At 47.7% G+C, this 22,371-nt stretch overlaps 7 protein-coding genes across 7 annotated transcripts; 6 read left to right on the plus strand and 1 right to left on the minus strand.

The window, feature by feature from the left end:
- Positions 1-1,418: 1,418 nt before the first annotated feature.
- On the plus strand, positions 1,419-3,186 carry SETTUDRAFT_139187 (uncharacterized protein; the record flags this gene model as incomplete). Its single annotated transcript, XM_008030421.1, has 4 exons — positions 1,419-1,860; positions 1,922-2,196; positions 2,250-2,374; positions 2,430-3,186. The coding sequence occupies exons 1-4, from the start codon at positions 1,575-1,577 to the stop codon at positions 3,184-3,186; spliced, it is 1,443 nt and encodes a 480-aa protein (XP_008028612.1). The 5' UTR covers positions 1,419-1,574.
- Positions 3,187-3,639: 453 nt separating this feature from the next.
- SETTUDRAFT_172731 (uncharacterized protein) lies at positions 3,640-4,805 on the plus strand (the record flags this gene model as incomplete). The annotated part of the gene is made up of 3 exons (XM_008030422.1): positions 3,640-3,798; positions 3,869-4,153; positions 4,216-4,805. The coding sequence occupies 3 exons, from the start codon at positions 3,640-3,642 to the stop codon at positions 4,684-4,686; spliced, it is 915 nt and encodes a 304-aa protein (XP_008028613.1). The 3' UTR covers positions 4,687-4,805.
- A 532-nt stretch (positions 4,806-5,337) lies between these two features.
- Positions 5,338-5,646, plus strand: SETTUDRAFT_33264 (uncharacterized protein; the record flags this gene model as incomplete). The annotated part of the gene is made up of 1 exon (XM_008029925.1): positions 5,338-5,646. One exon carries the CDS (start codon positions 5,338-5,340, stop codon positions 5,644-5,646), a length of 309 nt encoding a protein of 102 aa, XP_008028116.1.
- Positions 5,647-6,613: 967 nt separating this feature from the next.
- Positions 6,614-6,960, plus strand: SETTUDRAFT_93294 (uncharacterized protein; the record flags this gene model as incomplete). The annotated part of the gene is made up of 2 exons (XM_008030423.1): positions 6,614-6,800; positions 6,863-6,960. The coding sequence occupies 2 exons, from the start codon at positions 6,614-6,616 to the stop codon at positions 6,958-6,960; spliced, it is 285 nt and encodes a 94-aa protein (XP_008028614.1).
- A 2,574-nt stretch (positions 6,961-9,534) lies between these two features.
- SETTUDRAFT_92749 (uncharacterized protein) lies at positions 9,535-11,256 on the plus strand (the record flags this gene model as incomplete). Its single annotated transcript, XM_008030424.1, has 3 exons — positions 9,535-9,642; positions 9,770-10,156; positions 10,207-11,256. 3 exons carry the CDS (start codon positions 9,535-9,537, stop codon positions 11,254-11,256), a joined length of 1,545 nt encoding a protein of 514 aa, XP_008028615.1.
- Positions 11,257-11,887: 631 nt separating this feature from the next.
- Positions 11,888-14,269, minus strand: SETTUDRAFT_33267 (uncharacterized protein; the record flags this gene model as incomplete). Its single annotated transcript, XM_008029926.1, has 1 exon — positions 11,888-14,269. The coding sequence occupies one exon, from the start codon at positions 14,267-14,269 to the stop codon at positions 11,888-11,890; it is 2,382 nt and encodes a 793-aa protein (XP_008028117.1).
- A 2,612-nt stretch (positions 14,270-16,881) lies between these two features.
- Positions 16,882-18,704, plus strand: SETTUDRAFT_92157 (uncharacterized protein; the record flags this gene model as incomplete). The annotated part of the gene is made up of 4 exons (XM_008030425.1): positions 16,882-17,017; positions 17,064-17,273; positions 17,326-17,506; positions 17,561-18,704. 4 exons carry the CDS (start codon positions 16,882-16,884, stop codon positions 18,702-18,704), a joined length of 1,671 nt encoding a protein of 556 aa, XP_008028616.1.
- Between the last annotated feature and the right edge of the window lie 3,667 nt (positions 18,705-22,371).

Genomic DNA, 22,371 nt, shown 5'->3' on the forward strand with positions numbered 1-22,371 from the left:
TTTTCCACCCCTGTTGCAAAACGAGATCACGTTCCTCGCACAAGTTAAGCTCATGGAGGGCAATGTAGTCCACAACCCTCGCGATATCGGCTTTCATATTGCAGATGGCCGTATGCGGAATCGGGACGTGCGTGTGTTGGGAGAAGAGGCTTCGTATAGATGGTGTTTTTCCGGGTCGTTCGTCAGCGGTTTTTCGCCTCTAAACCACGAACCATCCATCTCAAACGCGTTCACGCGCGCGCAAAAAAAAACAAATATCTTCCCCGTGAAACAAGCCATGGACACCGACAGCGCAAACATCAACACTCTTTTCACAGCGCAATCATCCAGCCCGTCTACACGACATGTAGAGGGCGAGGGTATGTACAGCTCCTATGACACCGCCTGCGCAACCAAAAAAAATGCGCAGCCAGCTCTAATGGAGCAACTGGTAAGACTTCCTTCTCCGCAGCGCTATATCGCAGCCGCCCAATGGATATAACTCGAGGCGCGCCGATTACAAGACGTAACGGCGCAGGGTGAGAATGGGTGGCTGAACTGTCTGATGGTGCGTTGGAGAGAGGAAGAGAGAGTCGGGGGGAGACAAATTTGCGAAAAGGTTTGCTGGAGAGGAGTGGCTTGGCGCGCTAGGTCTGTGTGGGTTTAGCGTGGTGGGGATGAGGCTGGGAGTGGGGGCCGAGGCTGGGGCTGGGGCTGGAGCAGAGGTTCGCGTCTTGGAACCAGCATAGTAGAGTTGAGATGTGCTTAATAAAAGGGCCGTGTTTGGACTACATTAAGGGAGAAGTGCAATGAGTGAATAATCTGCTGGATGGACGGAACAGGAAGAAGGCCTTTGGTGCTGAGTCTGCAGTTTGGGGTGCATGGCGCTGAGATACCACCATACAGTAGTAGCCCAAGACAGTGATGCAGGTAAGACGCGACACTCTTTACTATTCCGCAACGCCTGTGGAGCAAACTGTCTATACTGGCTTTTCATATTTCCGCATAAGGAACATTAGATAATCGCTGTTCGCACTGAGCCGCTTATTCATGTGCTTGCAAAAGCACTGCCAATTACTAATTTGCATGCGCCTCCCGGCAAGCGCATGAGCCGTGCTGCCGGACGGGTACATGGATATTATCAATTATCAGCTGCAAACTCCCCGAGGTGCTGTGTTGATGAGCCATGTTCTTTTTTGCCTCTGTGTTGTTACATACATACAGCAAAAGGCCCTGTTCAATCGCTCGCTTGTTCGCACACTTGGCAAATGACACGCCTCGCCACGTGCGGCCGTAGCTCCCGCGCTGTCCCGTATCATTCCAACGCGCCTCTGCACTGCGCATGAGAATCGCCACTGTCATGGCGTGCGGTTTCGAAGCACCATTCTACCATTTTCTTTGCGGCGCGTAGTCCCTGTGTTCGTGTGAGCGTGTGTATGCGTGTCTATGTTCAACGCTCCTGTCTTATTCTTAACATGTATAAAAGACGGGGGAGGCTCACTTTGTTGATGACACGACCGCAGTAGTATTGTTACTACGTACTACTATTTTATTATTATTACGCAAGCGAGCGCCATCTTGATTACACACTCGCCATGGATCGCAAACATACACCTAGTTTCAACTTTGTCAATCTCCAGCACCCCGATGACCTCAAGAGTGAGGAGACGCAGCTCCGCATCCGCCGCCTGGCCATGACCGAGGTCGGCAAGGCGAGGAGGAAGCCCAAGACGAAACGCGCTCGGCACGAGATTTTGCTCGAGTTTCGGAGCCCGCCCGAGAGCCGTGTGGATATTGATCGCTTTGGTGGCGGTCAGCTGGACCCATTTTCCCCGTATCCCGTACAGCTCGATGATTCAGATCGAGCATTGCTAGCCAACGGTACGTGGTCCCCCTACACCTGTCTGTCTGTTTCTTTGCTGACATGGAACAACCAAAACAGTCTTTGTCACTGAAGACAACAACCATCCTACCGTTCTGCGGGGATCTTGGTATCCCGTTGGACTTAGTAATCCCGCCGCCTTCTACAGCATGCTTTCCAACTCGCAGAATTTCTTATTCGCCAGAAAACATGGCTACTTTCCTTCTCAGGACGACAATGTTGCGCTAAAGTATCATCACAAGGCTCTTCGCCACACCCTTAAGCAGTTACAGGACCCAGAGGCGCATCAGAGTGAAGAGATCATAGGCTGCATAGCTGCCTTTATGATACATCATGTAAGCAGACAATGGCGGAGCGAACAGACCGGCGGGCAACTGACACATGTTAGACTTTTCTAGGCAATTTCACAAGCAATGAATGGCAAAACCATGCCAATGCTTTACTAAAAGTCGTGGCGCTAAGAGGTGGCTATGATACTATTACGACGGAACATTTCCGAATCACTGTGAGCTGGTAAGTCACGTGCGCCGCAAACATGGCCGAGCGTGTCATGCTAATCCATGACCAGGGCAGATCTGTTAGCGAGTTTCTTTCAGGACACTAGCCCTGTTGTTCCAATGCCGTCGAAATGGATTGTAGACTCGAAACTGGCGCCAAACATGCCGCGGCCCTACAATCGCATCTCCTTGTCGTGGAAGAAGCGACTACCCAGGTGGCTGGATTGGGTCTCCATCTTTGATGATATCGTCCAGATGATATCGTTGGACCAGACGTTCAACGAGAGACAACTCATGCTAGCTATCACGAGCGGAAGCTGGACAGAGCCGACCCTGTACCGCCTCCTCTCTATACGGCCATTGGAAAACGGCAGCAGCTGGGAATACGTCATGGAAGAGGTTTGTCGGCTGGGTACACTGCTTTTCCTGGCGCCGATATGGAGAGCGCTGGGCCAAACGCCAGTAAGGACTGCCATGATGTCGCGCAAACTGCTGCTTGTCCTGGTGGAAAACATGGGTGAATGGAACGAGCTGAAGCCCCTGCTCGTCTGGGCACTCTACTTCGCCGCCATCGAGACGCAAGATTTGGGAGAGCGCAGCCAGTTTGTCTTGATGCTCGGCATTGTCATGAATGGCATGCACCTGCAGGAATGGGAGGAGGTCATGGAAATCGTCAAGGACGTCTTGTGGGTAGAAAAGGTGCTCGCTGGCACTGATGAGCTCATTCGAGACGAAGTTATGCAGATTGCGCATCAGCAACAACAACAACAGCAGCAGCAACAACAATTCGCTGTGAGCACCCCTGGCTCAGACGGGTATTCCGTCTGACTTGCTGGAGTTTATTTGGCAGCGGACCTCGAATCGCGCTAGTTCTAGATTAGGAATGAGGACCCCCCTGCCATTGCAGCAAACGCTCCATATTTTTGGTTACAACTTACGTCGTGCCGCCACCATCTTGGGCTGTCCTATCAACTCCCTGCAAAAAAAACCCCCCCACGATGCAATCTCTTGGCGTAATGTCTGGCACTCAGTGCTGAGTGGCATCGTTTCGCTTTTCTAGAATGCTGGAGAGAGAGCAGAGTCATGATTATGTGCCCTCTGTACGAATTGGGACTTGCGGTGGTTGTATTAGAAATATACAACGGCTGCAAGGCAAGATATAAGACGTCTTGATGTGATAGCAACTGGAATACCCCAGCAATCTTATCCAGTGAAGACGATATACTTGCTACAGAAGTTTACTTACTTACCTTGATTTCATCACTTATCCTCAAAGAAACCATGGAAAACCTTCCAGTTGACCACTTCGTCAAAGCCCAGCAATTCGTCCCCATTGTCCATCGGGATTTATATCCCGCCATCGATCCCACGCAAAGCGCGCTTTCTCAAAAGGGCAAAGTCATCATCGTCACTGGCGCGAGCCAAGGCTTGGGAGCCCGTGTATGTTTGCAGCCAGGGGCTTGCTCTCCGTCGCTACAAATAGTATAGCTAACAAACTTTACCATACCAGGCTTTTGTGCCGTCCTTCGCTGCCACAGGCGCAAAAGCAATCGTCCTTGTAGCGCGTCGGCTGGAAAAGCTCGAACAAGTCGCCAAGATTATTGCGGCTACACATCCCCACGTGGAAACACTCCCTGTTGCTACCGACATCGCGGACCCGCAATCCGTGGCCGCGCTCTTCGAGCAGATCAAGCAGAAATACGGACATGCTGATGTCCTCGTTAATAATGCCGGTCTGTTCAAAGCCATTGGTCCAGTCAAGGATGTCGACCAGGCTGCGTGGTGGGACGAAATGGTACGTGCCATGATACAATCTTTCACGTACAGTCCTTAACAACTACTAATGTACATAAGTAGACGCTGAATACCCGCGGCACATTCCTCATGACTCAGTCTTTCCTCACACACCTGCCGTCGCCTGACTTCCCAGCCAAAATCATCACGCTGACCACCGGCGCCGCGTACGAAGTCTTCCCCGGCCTCAGCGCCTACGGCATCTCCAAGCTTACTGTCCTCGAACTCATGACATATGTCGCCGCTGAGAACCCTACTGTCTTTGCCGTGGCCCTGCATCCCGGTGTCGTCGACACGGAAATGACGATTGAATCTTTCAAGAGGTTTGCCCTGGATACCCCCGAGCTTGTTGGTGGTATTGGCGTCTGGCTGGCGGGCTGGGAGGGCGTCGATCGAAAGTTCCTGCGCGGCAGGTTTGTAAGCGCGAATTGGGATGTCGATGAGTTGGTTAAGAGGAGAGAGCAGATTGAGAGTGAGGGGTTGCTTAAGATGGATTTGAAGGCGACGTTGGGCGCGGAACAATTTATGGTGTAGTTGGATAGATGCGTTATACACTAGTTATGGGATACTTGGACACGTATTTCTTTTGGGGACTTGGTAATGAATAATGCGGTTTGTGGTGCAATCATGTCGCGCGTCCGCCTGATATCTCAACGCTGTACCCTTGGCCGACTTATCCTCATCTCAGAGTCCGTCGCTCTTTGTGAATAATTTCAAAACGACCACAGTTTTCACGTCAAAATACTAACTGCAACCAGCTAACGTCTGGCACCTGAACTTCCTGGACTTATATATCGACTCACCTGCCCCTGCCTGAACCACCATGGCTTTTCAACAGCCTGAGCGCCTGGAGACGATGCAACCAGATATCTCAGATCAGATAATCGGGGAACCAATGAATATCTACAACACCAATTGCGCGAAGAAAGAGAATGGAGAGGGAACTCAATTCGCCAACAAATGTCCAGTCCGAATCTCGCATTGTCAAAAAAAGCTCACACGCCCCTTCAGCTCGTGCTACCTGATGAAAAGCTGCTTGAGTCTCAGCTACCCGCTCATGTTTTCCGCGTCGATGTGCTGCATGCCATCTTCCAATGTGACATCAACGGCTTGGGGCGCGGGTCTGCGAAAGCCTTGAAATAGGGGCTGGATCTCATTACTCGGAGCGAGACATACGTTGACCAGATGCCGCAGAGTCAAGACACGAGATTTTTCGACGCAACGTATAAGATGCATATGATATTCAGTCTGGATTCTGCACATGAGGACTCGGCTTGCGCGGTTCTGTCCATCTATGAGGAGTGGTTCTGCACCCACCTCAAGCCCGTCACGTGGCGCGTGCATGGGATTTTTGTGCCGCAGGCGCTGCGGGACAAAGGCTTCTTGAAGAAGATGAATGAGTCGCTTATGGACGACGAGGGGCTCGAGGAGTATCTTGCTGTTGATACGTTCAAGGTTGAAGAGGGCACGCGCGGAGATTACTACCTTCTCTGAGTTGGGCTTGGATTCTTCGATCGACAAGGGAAGAGTTTCATTTTGTAAATATGAAGTTTGAAAACAGCGGCAACCGTTGGAACTGCACTTTTCAGGGCAGTGTTGCGAGTCGAAATCAGGGCGTTTGAAGGACTTGCGCATTCGGGAACGTCGAGTGTAAAAGGTATGGGTACTTTAATGATGCTGCGCAAGAAAAAAAAAATAGTCGCCGTGTTCGAATGCACCTTGTTTCCTGTTTAATGAAGGCTCTCCAAGTTATGTGAAGAGTGTGTGACACCGTCAGTATACCAGCCCGCTGTTTTTTTTGTTGCGCTGTGCTGCTGGAAGCTAACGTTTCACGACCTGCAAACCCAAACCGCATAATGGATTCAGCACTCGCCGACCCCCTGGCGCCATTCCCACGGACTGGCAAGTTCGGAAAGAAGACTAGATTCTCCGCAAACCTGCTGGAGTTCCTGTATGATCTGCGTATCGTGATATGGGAGTGCCTAAGCACCCAGGTTCTTGTTCTGTTATGCGCAGCCTCAGCCTGCCTCGTTATGGCTACTGCGCCGCATTTTGCAGGCCGTCATAGCCGAATTCTTTGTTTTGTGTTTGTCTCGGTGTCATTTTACCGCCGGTTGTTCGGTATCGTGGCGGAGTTGCGCAGGCAGCGGCAAGCCAAAGGCAAACAGGCGTGTTGCAGCCACCAAAGCAGAATCCCTATCATGAGGTTTTTCCTGCCGAGGCCCGTCCTCAGGTGTATAAGAGGTGCCTTGGATCGCGGCGAGTTTTTTGCCTCATCATCAGCATCGCTCTCACTCTCCCACTCTCTTCTATTCTTCCAAAGCCAGTCTTTTCCGCCGGTCGGTTCTTCACTTCTATAATTGTCCCTGACAAATACATACATTCGCATTAAAACATTATTACATTCTCCACGTCTATATCACCAAGAACCTACCATCCAATCTTTTTGTTTTATCTCAAAATGAAGTTCACCACCACCGCCGTCATCCTCGCCATCTCTGCCCTCACGGCTGCCATGCCACAGGGCCCCAATGCCAACCGCCCAGTCCCCACGGGCAACTGCTGCATCGCCAACACGAGCTTGAAGGAGGATGTTTGCAATGTCGACGGCCAAAGCGGTCGCTGCGTTCCTGACGGTAGCAAGGGCTGTAAGTCTTGAATTTGGAATACCTTTGAAACTAAACAGGGCTGAGGCTGACGATGACTTTAGGTGACACCCGTCTGACTTGCATTGCAGACAGTGACCTCACTTGCGATCCTAATGTTCTGGAGCGTGGCCGCCCCAAGTGTCGTCGCACTGGCGCTTAGACGCCGTTCTGGTCGAGTTTGAATGTTTTTCTTGTTTACCTCTGTGCTTGATAGGTGGTGATGGGATGTGCATGGGAAGGACCTTTTTTGTGTCTATTAGCTAAAGATTAGTCTGAATTGGAAGAGGGAGAATGTGAGTGTGAGAGGATGCAGAGAGGCGCTGTAATAAGCCTAGTTCTGGTTGTAGTATAGACTACGCCTTACAACAATAAAGATGCTATTATGCTGCATGAGTTTCGCTATTTCATATGAAATTATTTTGGATGACTATCCATCAAAATGGCAACTTCTTACAGAAGACCCCAATCGCATTTCGCCTCGATTCGAGAATCAGAGACTGCTTAAGGGCATGGATCTTTGTTACTGACGGCTGAACAGGGACCGTGTTGGCTAAAAAAAAATCCATTTTTGCGAAGATGCTACGACTCATATACCCATTGTGCATCCCAACAAAGTCCACAACAATAACCGTTTGGGTTCTGATATTGTAGCTTTGTGATGGCTATCGAAACCCAGCTGGATGATGCGAAGTGTAACGAACACTATGCAGATGAAGCCACTACCAAAGTATACATAGATCCCTACTCCTGCCTCTAGGGTATTTGCGGGTTCCATGTGAGACGTGTAGGAAGGAACGCGACTTTTACGCCAAGTAGAATTATTCGGGACTACATTAATATTTTAGAACATACTTGCTAGGTCGGCGGCTACATCAACAGCGTACGCAAAGTAGAGGCTGAAGATGATTCTCCAAATCTCATTGGGGTGTGGCCGCATTTGCCTTTCGAGAACTGTGTATTGAGACTGTAACACGTGACAATGCTACTTGTCACAATGCAAATCCATGACTAAGTAAAGCACGTTAACACTAACCGTGATGATTGTGGAACAACCACAACGCAACAATTAACCACGAAGCAAAAGGCTATAATGGCTCACCATGTCTTGTTGTAAATACTGGGCTGACTTATTAATAATATCCAACAGAGGTTCAATAAGAACGTCTCGCAGCTCGAATGGTCTTCCTTTAGCAAGCTAGCGGTTGGGACGCAACGGAATGAGCAACAAAACGAGGATGAGCATGGGTGCTTTGTACAGACTAGCTCAAGTCTAGTGATGGATATCTTAAATAATAGAGGCATGGAACTCAATGTCTAAGATTGATGGCTCGGAGTGTCATGCTTAGCACTGGAGGTCTTGAGCAGCTTAGAGTGGCTGGGAGAGTGGCTGGTTGCGTATTTGGAGATTCGGGACTGGAATCCTTCGTACCTGATGTACATATGTCACCGTATATTGAGGGGATCCATAATCCAGAACTGAAGATCCCTGGGACTATCTCCAACGGGATCTGAAGTCAGCTAAGGATGTGTGAGCTAGATTCTTGTTCAACGAGAGATTGAAGTGGTGGCCCAACACCGCACATGCCAACTATATGCCTAGCTGTGTCGTTTTTTTGACTCTATTTTATTGTCCCTCAAAGTTATGTTTTGACGATTTGTTCAGTTCGAAATGGCTGATAGCCGTTCAAAACGAATACTGGAAATATGCCACCGATAACAAGGTGTTAGAACTCAACATGGGGCTTGAAAGCACCCTATTCCACCAAGACTTCAGAAGAGAACAAAGATTGGCCGATTCCCATGTCAGTATCGTATCGCATATTGATGAGAGTAAGCGATGGCTCCCAAGGAATTGTTTGCCGGAACAAGCACCTGATGGGGCAGCCGTATATTTCTTGGCCATGTTGCGGGGCCGCAATCAGGCGGCTGATTGGCTATGTAGCCATCAAGATCCAAGAGTGCATTGAACGCGGCTCGAGGAGGATCACACTAGTCGAGAGACGAATGTATATGTATAGTGTCCCGATAAAGGCTCTTCATCGTAGGGTATGTGCCTAGTGGAGGGTGAAAACAAACGCAACCTCGATGGAAGTTCTGGTTGGCATTTCTCCCAATACATAGCCCCGGTTCCGGTCAACAAGAAGCATGAACTGGAAGGTTTTTGCCGTGAGTATGCACATTCGATGAGACAAAACCGAGCCGACACCCTCGCCTGAACGGCAATATCGCTGCGTTCCATAAAACTTGGCATTCAGGGTTCCTTGGCGCTGCCTAGACAAGGCCGCCAGTCCACGGGTTACACCAGTTCTGCTTCTCTCCACTATCGTCTCTTTCCCGTGATCTATCATTGTAAATTATGTGATTACTATTGCTTCTAGACCATGGCCAGCTTGGATGAAGCCAACCTGCGAGATCTCCAGCAGCACTGAATGCCGCAAAGGGGGTTTGCTACCCAGCAAAGTCCAACTTTGGTCCCACTAAATCCAACTCTTCGCCACCACCATGAAGATCCGCATCCTCTGAGTCCAACCACCTCAGACTCTGTATATTGCATGCCGAAGGCTATGGGAGGTCAGCCAAGATGAACCCCGCGCGCAGACGCCAATCCTCTTCTGCGGAGCACCTTCCACTCCTGGTCGCTAAGATACATAATTCAAGTCGTGCTGCTTGTACAATATGGGCTTCGATGTCTTGGAGCCCGCTCAGCTCCCTTTTTCCTCTTACTGCTTCCAATATGAAGGTGCTCCTTCCGCTTAGTACCATTGTCGCAGCTGTTTTGGCGCAAACAGGTATCTTTGAGCCAGGAGGCTTCAATGTTACCGAGGCTTTGATCTCCAATGGGGTCAATGTATCTGCCATCCCAGAGCTCGCCGCCTTGTCGCAACGAACACTGCTTAGTGGTTGTTCAATTGCCGTAAGCTCTCAGTCTGAACTTAACTTTTCCGTCTGGTTTGCTAATTAGTTTCAAGTGCTCTTCCTTGAAGCTCATCTATGGTAGCGACAAACTTCTCTCCGAGAATACATCGTCATATGATACTTTTACTGGTGCCTACTGGAGTATTCAACAGAGCTCAGTTAGCCCACAATGTGTCTTCAAGCCATCCAACACGATTGAGGTATCCTCGCTGATCTTGGTGTCTCGTTTGGCCCAATGTCAATTTGCTGTAAAGGGCGGTGGTCATGCCGCCTTTGCTGGGGCATCCAGCATCGAAAGAGGCATCACTGTCTATATGGAACGCTTCAACCAGGTTGCTGTTTCGAGTGACAAGAAATTCGCCAATGTTGGCGCTGGAACTCGATGGGTCGATGTCTACAGGACGCTCGAGAATTCTGGCGTCAGCGTTGTTGGCGGTAGAGTAAGTCGCCTCCTCATATGCGGGCTTTGTTTCCAATAACAATGGCCCAGATGGCCTCAGTAGGTGTGCCCGGTCTCATTCTTGGTGGCGGCATCTCATTCTTTTCCAACAAGATGGGTTGGGCGTGCGATAATGTCGCAAGCTATGAAGTCGTTACAGCATCTGGCCTCGTCGTGACTGCCACGCCTACCAAATATCCTGACCTGTACTGGGCTCTTCGTGGTGGTGGAAACAACTTTGGTATTGTGACCAACTTCAAGCTCGAGGCTTTCCCTCTCGGCAAGATGTGGGGCGGTCAGCGCATCTTTGCAGAGAACAACTTCAAGGCTGTCCTTGATGCCGTTTTCAACTTTGCCACTGTCGAGTCTTCGAAAGATACTGATGCTGCTGAAATCGTATCCTTTGGCAACTACCCTGGAATTGGCAAGATCGCCATCGTTCAAACTCACTATGCTCAGCCAGTCGCAAATGCCTCTGTCTTTGCTGATTTCAACACACTTACACCTGTAATGGACGACACGGGTGTCAGTTATCTTAGCGATCTTACCATCAAGTTGAACGGCGGTTCGCCTAACGATACGCTCGGCTCCCTACAAACGCAGTGGGACGCTACCTTCAAGGTCGACCGGGAACTTTTCACCTTCCTAGTTGATACTTTCTACTCACTTATATCCAATGTTCAAGATGTCAAGGGTGCCTTCCCAACCATCTCAATCCAGCCTGTCACAGAAGGCCAACTGAAGAGTATGCAGAAAAACGGTGGGAACGCGCTCGGTCTCTCTCCCGCCAAAGGCCCAATATTCATCATGAACATGAGTGCATCGTTCGCTAGCCCCGAGGGCGAGGCCGCCATTTTCAAGTTCTTCTCGACTGTTATTCAAAAGGTCAAGGCTGAGGCAAAGAGCAAGGGTGTGGACAATGATTACATCTACATGAACTACGCTTCTCAGTTTATGGATCCGATCGCTACGTATGGACCAGCTAATGTCGCCAAACTCATCTCTGTGAGCAAGAAATACGACCCAGCGCAGGTGTTCCAGAATTTACATCCTGGCCATTTTAAGTTGGCAAAGGGACCACCAAACCCGAACATGCCATGAGCAGGCCAGCGACACGGCATTATTAGGATCTAGATGAAGACATACGTAAAATTATGATAATGACTCTCCAGTACATCGTCTTCCAGTTGAGACTTCTTGTCTGGAATCACCATCTACACATACTCATGTGTGTAGGTGTCCGAGGCTAAGCTGTTGATGGCGTCTATGGTTGCAGCTTTAATTGTACACTAGAATCCAAAATGTGGGTTTCTGCTGCAAAAAGACATTGGAGTAGACTAGCTCTCGGTATCGCGGCCATTAGTGGTCTAAACTATGCCAAGGTGTTGATGCTGACGTTCTGTAACAGGGATCCTTTGCTTAATCCTACTTACCAACATTGGTAAGAACTGCATCCAATATTCAACCCAGCGTTTACAGGACACCAGCTTCATGACCGCTTTCAGCACGGTAAGTTTTCAATTTTCTCGTAGCTCAGAAATGTATTGTGCACTAGTAGTGGTTCACGCACTAAACAGTTCAAGATGGTTAAAATTCATTGCATTGATCAATTTAGTCTATCGCTTCAAAAATCATAAAACAATTTGTCTTCGTAACCTGCGATCAACGCCATCTCCAGCCCGCCAGGCGCTGCCTTGCTGCGGACCCTTCTATCCACGCTGAGTACCTAGGCCTACTGGCCTTTGATAGCACCGTGGATAGTGAACCCGTCTGAAATAACACCAATGGCTCCAGCGAAGCCCTCAGCGACACTACCAAGTTGACCGAGTCGGCCACGGCGCTGAGGGTCCCGCTTCTCGAATTCTGGAGATAGATCTTCGCTGTCAAGGCCGAGGGTGTAATCTTCTCCCGTGGCGAACCGGTTCACACCATCCCTCTTCACATTCACGGTTCCCGACTTCTTCCCATTTTTTAGCTCCCAAAGGAGCTGGTCTCCCACACTCCCGCCAATAAAACCGATATCAGATAGGCTATGGCGCTGAGGGTCTCGCTTCTCAAATGCTGGAGATGGGTTTTCGCTGTCAAGGCCGAGGGTGTAATCTGCCGTGTCAAAGTGATGTACACCGTCCCTCTTCACATTGCCAGCCTCGTATATAGCATGTCCCTTCGTAGGTCGAGATCCCCGAAGAGCATGTTCGATCGCATTCGCGCTATGAGAATTGTCGAAGGTGGTATCGATTGCCGTGTCAATCCTTTGCACATTCCTCTTCGCAGTTAGACCGTGGTGGAGTTCACCCGTGCTACCGGTAACGTCGCTAAAATAACCCTTCAACGGGTGACCGTCGGGCAACGCGATGTGTCCAGTTTCACGGTCAATCTTAGCATCCCTCTTCTCGACATAATGTTCGTGGGGAACGCCGATCATGACGGAGTCGGGTCTCGATTCAAACTTCAATTCTGCAGCTGACAATGGGCCGATGTGGGCCATAGCATCCCTCTTTGCAGGCTGAGATCCTTGGATAGTATCGTGGATATACATTGCATCGTTAAAGGCGCCGATACCGTCAGTAACACCGTCAACGAAATTACCGAGTCGGCCAAGTCGGCCACGGCGCTGAGGGTCCCGCTTCTCATGGTGAAGGGGTGGAAAGTCGTAGTGGATCTTATTGTAGTTGACCAAATCGTTGATAGTCGAAATATCCCTCTTCGCATTCTGGCCCTGAAGGGTATCGTGGATGTACATGGCATCATTAAAGGCGCCGATACCGTCCGTAAAGCCGTCCACAAAATTGCTAAGTCGACCACCTCGGCCATGGGGCTCAGGGTCTCGCTTCTCTTTCTGGCCGTGGATAGTAAAGTCGTGATCGATCGCTGGAAGAGTTCTGGCGCTACCGTCTCGAGAGAAACGAATGTCATCACCCGCTCGTGTAATTCGGCCACCACTCTGAGGATCCCGCTTCTCTTTCTGGCGGTTGGCAATATCGATCATGTCCTCTGGAGTTCCGGTATACGTGATACTAGGGAAATCACCAAAAACTTGTCCAGCTCGGCCAGGGCGCTGAGGGTCCCGCTTCTGAAATTGGCTGGGGTCAATAACGGGAAAGCTCGCCTCTGGAGGCTCACGGATATCGCTGAGACGGCCAGCGCGGCCTTTTCGTACCTCCCTCTTTGCATTCTGGCCCTGGACGAGTTGGCCAATAGTGATTCCATCAGAGATGGCGCCAATGCCATCAGCGATGCCCTCGGCTACATCTCCAGCTCGACCAGCGCGGCCTTTCCGTGCCTCCCTCTTTGCATTCTGGCCCTGGAAGATTTGGCCAATCGTGATTCCGTCCGAAATGGCGCCAATGCCATCAGCGATGCCCTCGGCTACATCTCCAGCTCGGCCAGCGCGACCTTTTCGTGCCTCTCTCTTCGCATTCTGACCCTGGAAGATTTGGCCAATAGTGATGCCGTCCGAAATGGCGCCAATGCCATCAGCGATGCCCTCGGCTACATCTCCAGCTCGACCAGCGCGACCTTTTCGTGCCTCTCTCTTCGCATTCTGACCCTGGACGGCCTGGTGAATGGTAAACAAATCAGAGACAGCGCCAATGCCACCAGCGATGCCCTCGGCTACATCTCCAGCTCGGCCAGCGCGACCTTTTCGTGCATCTCTTTTCACGTTCTGGCCCTGGACCAATTGACCAATAGTGATTCCATCGGAGATAGCGCCAATGCCATCAGCGATGCCTTCGGCCACATCGCCAACACGGCCAGCACGGCCCTTTCGTGCCTCTCTCTTCGCATTCTGACCTTGGACGGCCTGGTGAATAGTAAGTACATCAGAGACGGCACCGATGCCGCCGACGATGCCTTCTGCAACATCACCGACACGGCCAGCGCGGCCTTTTCGTGCCTCCCTCTTCACATTCTTGCCCTGGACGAATTGGCCAATCGTGATTCCATCAGCGATGAAGCCAATGCCACCACCAATGCCCTCTGCAACATTGCCAATACGGCGACCGTGGCCTCGCTGCGCCTCCCGCTTCTGGATTGGTTCGGCAGTGGGAGCGCCGCTGACAGTCATGCCAGCAGTGAAGGCCAAAATGGCTGCGATAGTGGAAGGATGCATGTTGAAGGTGTTGGGAAGAGTTGGAGAAAGTTGGAAAGAGTGAGGTAGGATTGGAAATTGGAGAAAAGACCGGCTTGTAGGTTTGAACTTGAATCTTTGAAATGAAGATTGAAAAAGTGAGTGTCGTCAACCTGCGAGACCGAAAGAATGTAAGTGAGAGTGGGCCGAGTGCTGATGCTGCGGTGATTTGCAAATGTTGCGCAAGTGCTCATCTTTATACTCCAGAAACTACGTGTGACAAGAACAAACAATAGGCCATCTAGATGACAAGCTGCTACCACAGTTTCGAAGAGAGGGCCACCAAGCCGTGAGCATGAACACCAAGAACACCAAGAACACATGCATCGCCAAGAACTCTTGTCTGACTAGTGACCCTCCCCGTGGAGATTCTGAAGTGTAAACTCGAAAGGGATGCAACAGTATGAAAATGACGTGTGTGATGTGTGCGGAGTGGGTGTTTAGTCGTCTGACTTAGCATAGCATAGGCGTTAATCGTTTAGCCTTCGCAGCGCACGCCCTATCTGGCTTTAACCGGCGATACTTTGACACACACACGCTACTGGAGGTTCAGACTGAACGTGTGTAGGCATGAATAGTTCTTCCACAAGAGAACATCTGTTATAGCTGTCACGGGTTTCGAAGTTTTCTAGAAGACGATGCAAGCGCTTGGCTCCGCCTCGGCACTTTATTCTGACCCAAAACAGTCAGTGCGCGTTACACATGCCTTCGCAAAATAGTTTCATACTGGATTTAGTTTACCCCGTTTGTGTATGACTAACATGTTACTCGACTTAATTGTGACATTGCTCTTTGTTCTTCCCCACGTTTCTGTTTGGGCCGACAGCACATGTCGCATGTGAATGGACGGGTCTCATCTATTCGGATGGATTTCATCTATTCAGTGTAGCCAGCTGGGAAAGATCCTGGAGAAGTGTTTGTGTGCTGTGTGCCAAGACATATCATGTGATGTTTGATCAACAGCGGGGCAGTTTATCCTGTGCAGTAAAATAGTGGATTGAGGGAATGCTAGTATCAATCGCCGTCCCTATATCGCATCTGTTTCAATTTGATCTGCCTTTGGTGTTGCTTTCAGACTGTTCTTCTCCAGTCCCTTTGCGATCTTTACTATATTAATGGGCTCATACTGTCTTTCCTTCTCATGTTTTATCACGATTCTTGTCAAAATTTACGCCTTTTCTTGCCGTTATATGGGCTATACAGCAGCCGAATGACTATCTATTAGGCAGAACTATCACTGTGCGCGAAGCTTCCTGGTCTAGATTGGCTGTATGTGCACCGATTCGCCATCTCAGCAGGCTAGGTTGAGATGGCAGAGTTGTTGTAACGCAGCATGCTGCAGCAACTTCGTTCTATTGTCTAAAAATATTCTAGTGGGCCCTCTATGGTGTATTAGTGAGAGCGCATTCGAAAAGAAGTACTCTCGTGCATCGTCTTAGTACTTCAGGGCTCTGCACTTTGATATTTTGATCCTAATAGAATATATGTCAAATATCTATACCTTGTCATACATAGTATTAGCTTTTAAGAAAGCTTACTTAGAGGCTATAAAGTATCATCTAGGAGCGGAGTTAGAATAGGTATATTACAAACTATTTATTCGTCTTGCCCACTAAGGGCCGCCGTCTAAGCTTGCTGAAGTAAGCTTTACAGCGTACGAAGGAGCTCGTATTTTGTCCCCATCTAGGCGCACATTTCTACCGGGCAACAGCACAATAACACGACCAAAGCAGATCTTATATTATCAAGACTCAGAAGGCATCACTTTCTATATCAAGGTTCTAACACGTGCATTTGAAATAAAATAATCATGTTATAGTAGTAGGTAAAAATGATAAGCTAAACACGTGAGTGAAAGAAGGGAACATAAGAATACGAACTCCTTCGTATAGACCCTGCGAGCATGCACGTGCATCTCGCTACACTATTTTAACATTAAGTGACCTCATTATTCGCTTTTTACACGTCAAGCTACAGCCACATGAACATTTGCTCACTCTACTCAGTATGAGCTCTGGCACGCTGCGAGGATTGATCTCATGCTTCTTCTAGAGACTGACCCAGGCAGCAGCTTCGATTTACATGTATGGACAGCTTATGGGCCTGGTATGGAACAAGGCTATCTCGCCAATCATGGCGAGTCATGCGTGGAGTCTGCGTTGTTTATCTTTGGCAGGCCAGATTTCGGGCAATATTAATGCCCGAGAAGATCACGTGACTCTCACCTAACTCTGTACCAGCCATTTACATAGTCCAACAACGAGCACAGTATTCTATTCCCGAGATGCTCCCTTGAATAACCTATTATTTCCAGTACTTGAGGATGGGCCGAAGCCAAGTCATGTCCGTCTTGCACACCTCGATCCGCTATCGGACTTTACTATCTCCCGAAACGCTCGAATAGCCAGGCAACTTACTCGGGGTATTAGGAATACCGGAAATCTTCCCGTATAAAAGGCCCGGTCACAGCTATCATTCCCTGCAGACCACTATCGAGTTGAACACGAGTCCAAACGACGCTCAAGGAAGATACAATGGGCGAAACACACCTCAGCCGGGAGTCGATCTCTTCGACTCAACCACAGCAACGGGATATGTCTAAGCCTTCGGACTCCAATGAGCAGGCCGATGCAGAGAAGGACTTCAAATCTAAATCATTTCAGTTTTGGCTGATCATGATCTCAATCTATTTTTGCTTCATTTTAGTTGCACTGGACCGCATGATTGTTGGTACGTATCCAAGTATATTGCAATCGACATTCCTAACCCACAGCAGCCACTGCGATACCTGCAATCACGAATACCTTTGGTTCCATCTCAGACATTGGGTGGTATGGCAGCGGATACATGCTCACATGTGCCATCTTCAATCCGCTTTACGGCAAGCTCTACCAACTGTACGATACGAAGCGGACATTCCTTATCGCAATCTTCATATTTGAAGTTGGGAGTGCTATATGCGGCGCTGCTCCTACCTCTACAACTCGTAAGAAAACTTGTCAATCCACGCGAGCCTATATGAGCTGATAGCATCACAGTCATTGTCGGCCGAGCGATTGCGGGCATCGGAGCGGCGGGCATCACCTGCGGATCCATCATGTCGGTTATCCCTCTCATACCGCTTCCGAAGCGACCGTTATTCATTTCCTTCTTTGGCCTCGCCTTTGGGGTAGCCTCTGTTCTTGGGCCCTTTCTGGGAGGTACCTTTACAGACAATGCGTACGCCGACTCCCCCACTTTCATAGAAGTCTCCAGCTAACATTCTCAAAGGAGCCTCGGATGGCGTTGGTGTTTCTATATCAACCTTCCCATCGGTGGAGTCACCTTCGCTGTCATTTTCTTCTTCCTACAACTTGAGTCTTCACCGAAAACGGATCTATCCATCTGGGCGCAAATCAAGCGTCTAGATCCCATTGGCCTTTTGTTCTTCATACCTTCAATGGTATCTCTCATACTCGCGCTTCAGTGGGGAGGTACAACGGATCCCTGGTCGGCACCCAAGATCATCGGCCTTCTTATCACCTTCGCAGTGACTTTCGTCGCATTCTTAGTCGTCGAGTTCAAGATGCCAGAAACAGCAATGGCACCCGCTCGTGTCGTACTCAACCGCTCCGTCGGCGGCGCTATGTTCTTCGTCTTCGTCATGACTGGTGGTTCGATGAACGCAATCTACTACCTTGCGATCTGGTTCCAAGCAGCACAGGGCCAAACTGCTATGGAAGCGGGCGTACGCACTATCCCATTGGTACTATGCCTCGTGCTCACTGGCATCGTAGCCGGAGCATGCACCCAAAAGATTGGATACTGCAACCCAGCAATGTTCGTCTCACCGATTTTGAGCGCTATCGCTAGTGGTCTTCTTTCCACACTTGTACCGCACTCCAGCGCGAGTAAATGGATAGGCTACCAGGTCTTCTACGGTATCGGCCTTGGGTGTGGTTTGCAAACAGCAAATCTAGTCCCGCAAGTTGTCTTACCGCCGTCGGACATCTCATTGGGCATGGCACTCATGTTCTTCGTGCAGCAGCAGGGTGGCGCTATATTCCTCGCCGTTGGTCAGAGCGTGTTTTCACAAGAGCTTGTGAAACAACTTTCGGGTATCGCTGGTCTCGATACCCAAGCCGTGATTCACACGGGTGCGACAGAGCTACGAAAGACTGTGCCAGCGAATGATATCGGTACAGTGATCAACGCGTACAGCTACTCGTTGACTCGCGTGTTCCTTGTGGTAGCGGGACTGAGTTCTTGCATGATCTTGGGCACGCTATTGGTGGAATGGAGGAGTATCAAGAAAGCTGATCCGCCCGCGAAAGACGAAGACGTTGAGAAGGATTGTAGTACTAAGTCAGCTGGCAGTATTGTGACAGCTGGCTCTGTTAAGACAACTAGTGTTGTTGAAAAGCAAAGCTGTAAGTAATGCAGGAGAACCATCACAGATATCTTCACACTCCTCAGTCGTCTCAACACTACGTCCTTGTTTATTAGGCATGCGTTGAACAGATAGATCTGCCAATTGCTCAATTGCTTCACTGTATCAATAGAAGTTGTTAGACTTGCAATGCACGGAATCCTAAAAATAGCACATAATCTATATGATCATGATTATTAGAGGAAAGCTCTATATTCTAGGGCAGAGCCTTAGAGCAGAGAAACTAAGAGTTATCAATAACTCTAAACAGTGCTCTAAATGCCAAGGTTTTGGGCACCTAGAGGCTAAATGCTCTAAAGTAGCCTGCCAAATCTGCAGCGAAGCCCACCACACTAGCCTCCACAAGTGTAATTCTTGTTCAAGCAGAGGCAAGCCTTGCGTTCACACTATCTTTAAGTGTGTAAATTGCAGCAAGCCCCACGCAGCTAACAGCCAAAACTGCAAAATCCTACAAGCTAGGACATCTAGGACTACTACCTCTTCTAACTAGAATGTTAAAAGTCCTACAAATAAATGTTAATAGAAGTAGCCCTGCTATAGAGAGCGCTCTAAATCTAGCTATTCAAGTAAACGCCAAGATTATCGCTATACAGGAACCCTGGCTACTAAAGGGACATACCTACGAGAATACTAGATCAATCGCCCACCAAGACTTTACTCAAATACTCCCTACTTATAAGGGGTTAAGGCCAAGAACGCTCTTTTATATTAGAAAAGACCTAGATGTAGAGGTTAACCTATATATTAGCGACGACAACGATTTACAAGCTATTACAATACTCTCCCCTTTAACTAAGATCTATATATATAACATTTATAACAGAAAAAGCCTAAAAGAAGGGCTTAACAAGACAACAATCCAAAGGCGCCTACTTGAAGAGACTCTAGAACCCTCCTTAATTATACTAGGGGACTTTAACACCCACCACCCTAGATGGAGCCTATAGGATAAAAACCTAAACCAAGAAGCAGAGGATCTAGTAGAGTGGGTAGACAACTAAAACCTTTCTCTTCTAAATACTCTAGGGACTGGCACCTTTTTTTGAGTAAATATGCGGCAAGAAAGCGTACTAGATCTTACTTTTGCAACTAATGATATAGCTGCCAAAATCCAGGACTGGCAAACTATACTAGGAGTTGGATCAGACCACCACGCAATCCTTTTTAGTATTGAAAGCCTAGGCTAGCTACCTAGCTAGCTAAAGAGATTCAATATTAAAAAGACTAACTAGGACATCTTCAATAGTACACTTAATGAAGAAGTCAACAACCAACAGCTGGAGGCACAACTACTAGACCTACCCTACACCTCTAGCTATTTATCAAGAAAGATCCTATTAGGTCAGGATAACTCCCTAGTAGAGAAACTAGAGAAACTAGGAGAAGATATTACAACAGTAGTACAAACAGCTCTGATAGAATCTACCCTACTAGTTAGCTAGAAACTAAAGCCAAAACCTTAGTGGACTAGTGAGCTAGATAACCTAAAGTTGGATCAAAACAGAGCTTTTCGAGCCCTTAAAAGAGAAGCTAGTAGAGAGGACAACAGCCAAATTAACTAGTAGAAAAAAAAGTATCTTATTGCAAAATACAGATATCTAAAAGCTATTAAAAAAGCAAAGCTCAACTACTAGGAAACCCTCCTACAAAAGGAGACGCTAAAAGAGATATTTAAAGCTATGGCCTACACAAAAGACAACCTATCTATAAGGATACCTGCTATTAAAGGCAAGGAGACCTTTAGAGAAAAATGCCAAGCCTTTAGAGAAGATCTCTTCCCCCTACTACTATCTACTCCAGCCCCACTACTAAATACCTACAAAGGAGATAGTAGATAGGAGTGGCTAGCTTTAACAAAAGAAGAGCTCGAATTCGCCTGCGTAAGCGTAAAAGCTACCTCGCCAGGACTAGATTTAATTAGCCAGGATATAGTCCAAAAAGTCTATTAGGCACAGCTAGAATTACTCTTTAAGATATATTTAGCTCTATTTAATTTTAGCTACCAACTAAAGTGCTAGAGAAAAGCTAAAGGAGTTATTCTAAAGAAACCTGGAAAGCCAGACTACTCTATCCCAAAGGCATATAGAGTTATCTCACTCTTAAGCTGCCTAGGGAAAGTACTAGAAAGACTATTTGCAAGACGATTAGGAGCACTAGCAGAAACAACAGACTTACTCCACCCTACCCAGTTAGGCGGGAGATTAAAGAAATTAGCAATTAACGCCACTCTCCTATTCTATAATAATATACAGCAGTAGAAAAAGAAGCATAGGACTACTACAACTATATTTCTAGACATAAAAGGAGCCTTTGATCACGTGGCTAAAAACAAGCTACTAGAAAATATGAAGGATTAAGGACTTCCCTACTGCCTGCTATCCTAGACTAAATCCTTCCTAGAAAACAGACTACTAGAGCTATCCTTTGATAGCCAAGTAGAAGATCTACAGGAGGTAAACACTAGTACGCCCCAAGGCAGCCCTACTTCTCTAATCCTATTTTTAATCTACACAAAACCACTATTTTAGTTAATTACAACAAATGGAAATATCTACTCGTCTTCTTATATAGACGACCTACAGATATCAGTATCTACAACATCTATTAAGAAAAACGTTAAATTACTAGAAAAAGAGACCTAAAAACTCTTTAACCTAGCAGAGGAGCTAGCAATCAAATTTGACAGCTTAAAGACTGAACTATTAAATTGGACTAGATTAAAAAAGGATCAAGATTCTCTCACACTACCCACCTAGGAGACCTTTCAACTAAAATAGCAAATTAGATAGCTAGGCATCTACTTTGACAAAGCCCTTAAGTTCAAGGATCACTGCTTTATTAGAAATTAACAGGCAAACTAAGCCTTTACTTGGCTAAGCAGACTAGCAAATAGCAATAAAGGCCTATTACCTAGAGCCTTTAGACAATTATACCTTGCCTGCATCACTAGCGTAGCAGACTATGGTTGTTAGATCTTCTAGAAACAACAACAACTAGCTCTTAAACAAAGGCAATTACTACAAAATAGAGCGTGTAGGAAGATTCTAGGCACATTTAAGACCTCCCCAACTATACCTAGTGAGGTAGAGGCCTGCCTTTACCCACCTAGAGTAAGGTTAAACAACGCTCTTTGACAATACGCCTTTAGAGCTTAAAAACTAGCCTCAAACCACCCAATTAATATTGCTATAACTAACAATAAAGGAGAACAACTAGATTAGATCACTAGATCTATCTCTACAGTCCTTACTAGAAACACTAAGGAGATACAACATTACGCCTTTACACCTTAGAACTTAAATATCCTATATAAGGTCTATATATCTAAAGAGCCTAAAGATATAGAAGCAAATAACTACAAGGAACAACTAGTAGATAACAGCCTTCCATTTATCTATTCTAATGCCTTAGCTACAAAGTAAGGCAAAGGTGTAGGAGTAGAGGTTGTATTCTATCTAGGAACAACATAAATAGCCTAAGAACAATATACTATAGAAAATAACCAACTAGTTTATAACAGTAAACTAGAAGGTATTACTCTAAAGCTAGAAAAAGCAATAGAGCTAGTAAAGAACTATTTAGATATAAAAGTCTATACAAATAATTAAGCTACTCTACTTAAGTTAAAGACTACTTCTAATAATCTAGGCTAAGA

This window comes from Exserohilum turcica (assembly GCF_000359705.1).
Source record: "Exserohilum turcica Et28A unplaced genomic scaffold SETTUscaffold_4, whole genome shotgun sequence".
Lineage (NCBI taxonomy): Eukaryota > Fungi > Ascomycota > Dothideomycetes > Pleosporales > Pleosporaceae > Exserohilum > Exserohilum turcicum.